This window comes from Lagenorhynchus albirostris, chromosome 1, assembly GCF_949774975.1.
Source record: "Lagenorhynchus albirostris chromosome 1, mLagAlb1.1, whole genome shotgun sequence".
Taxonomy (NCBI): domain Eukaryota; kingdom Metazoa; phylum Chordata; class Mammalia; order Artiodactyla; family Delphinidae; genus Lagenorhynchus; species Lagenorhynchus albirostris.
In genome coordinates this window covers 74260130-74261184 of record NC_083095.1, presented here as the reverse complement: position 1 = coordinate 74261184, position 1055 = coordinate 74260130, and the positions used below count along the sequence as shown (strand labels likewise).

At 55.5% G+C, this 1055-nt stretch overlaps 1 protein-coding gene across 1 annotated transcript; it reads left to right on the top strand.

Moving 5' to 3' along the window:
- The first annotated feature begins 324 nt into the window (after positions 1-324).
- Positions 325-772, top strand: IL25 (interleukin 25). The gene is made up of 2 exons (XM_060164102.1): positions 325-333; positions 449-772. Exons 1-2 carry the CDS (start codon positions 325-327, stop codon positions 770-772), a joined length of 333 nt encoding a protein of 110 aa, XP_060020085.1.
- The last annotated feature ends 283 nt before the right edge of the window (positions 773-1055 follow it).

Genomic DNA, 1055 nt, shown 5'->3' with positions numbered 1-1055 from the left:
TCCCGTTGCGGAGCACAGGATCAGCGGCCGTGGTTCATGGGCCCAGCCGCTCCGCGGCATGTGGGATCTTCCTGGACCAGGGCACGAACCCGTGTCCCCTGCATCAGCAGGCGGACTCTCAACCACTGCGCCACCAGGGAAGCCCTTGTTTTGTTTTTTAATCTCAGGTCACACACTCCAAAAGGTAGTGGAAAAAAATTTGAATAAACAAAACAGGTTTGCTGCAGATAAAACCAGGACTCCTAAACTGCTCCAGTCAACCTGCTTCCACAAGGCCCTGCTGTCAGCCAGCGCGGTGCGCAGGCTGGGGGAGCAGCATCCGGCATGTACCAAGTGAGTGCGCAGGGGCCTGGCTGGGATGTGCTGAGCAGGGCAGGAGCAGAGATGTGGCTAGGGTGGAGGAAGCTCTCAGGTTTGGGGCTGGGGACCAGATGCGGCGTGAATCCAGGAGCTCAGGGAACAGCTGGGGGAGGGGGCACCCGGACTAAGTGGAAGCAGTTTTCTCACTGGCCTTTTCCTACAGGTGGTTGCATTTTTGGCAATGGTCTTGGGAACCCACACCCTCCATTTGCGGCCCCAGAAGGGCTGTACCCACTGGCCCAGCTGCTGCCCCAGCAAAGGACAGAACCCCACTGAGGAGTGGCTGAAGTGCAACACTGTGCTCATGCCTCCCCCAGAGACCACCAGCCTTGCCCACCACCCAGAATTCTGCAAGGCCAGTGAAGACGGACCCCTCAACAGCCGGTCCATCGCCCCCTGGAGATACGAATGAGTTTGCTGGCCCCTGTCGAACACCTGCTCATGTGCTGGTCAGCGTGTGTGCGAGGGACCAGGGGGGTTCCAGACAATTCCAGCCTACCTGCCCCCTTTTACCTCAGGGAGGTTATCAAGTTTGGGTGTTAGACAAGGCCTAGCTCTGACTCTTCTTGGGTGACCTTGGGCCAATCACTCAAGTGTTCAAAGCTTAGTTTTTTTCATCTGTAAAATGAAATAATAGTCCATAGGCTAATGGTGCAGATCATAGGAAATAAGATATGAAAAATCTGTACTTAGTA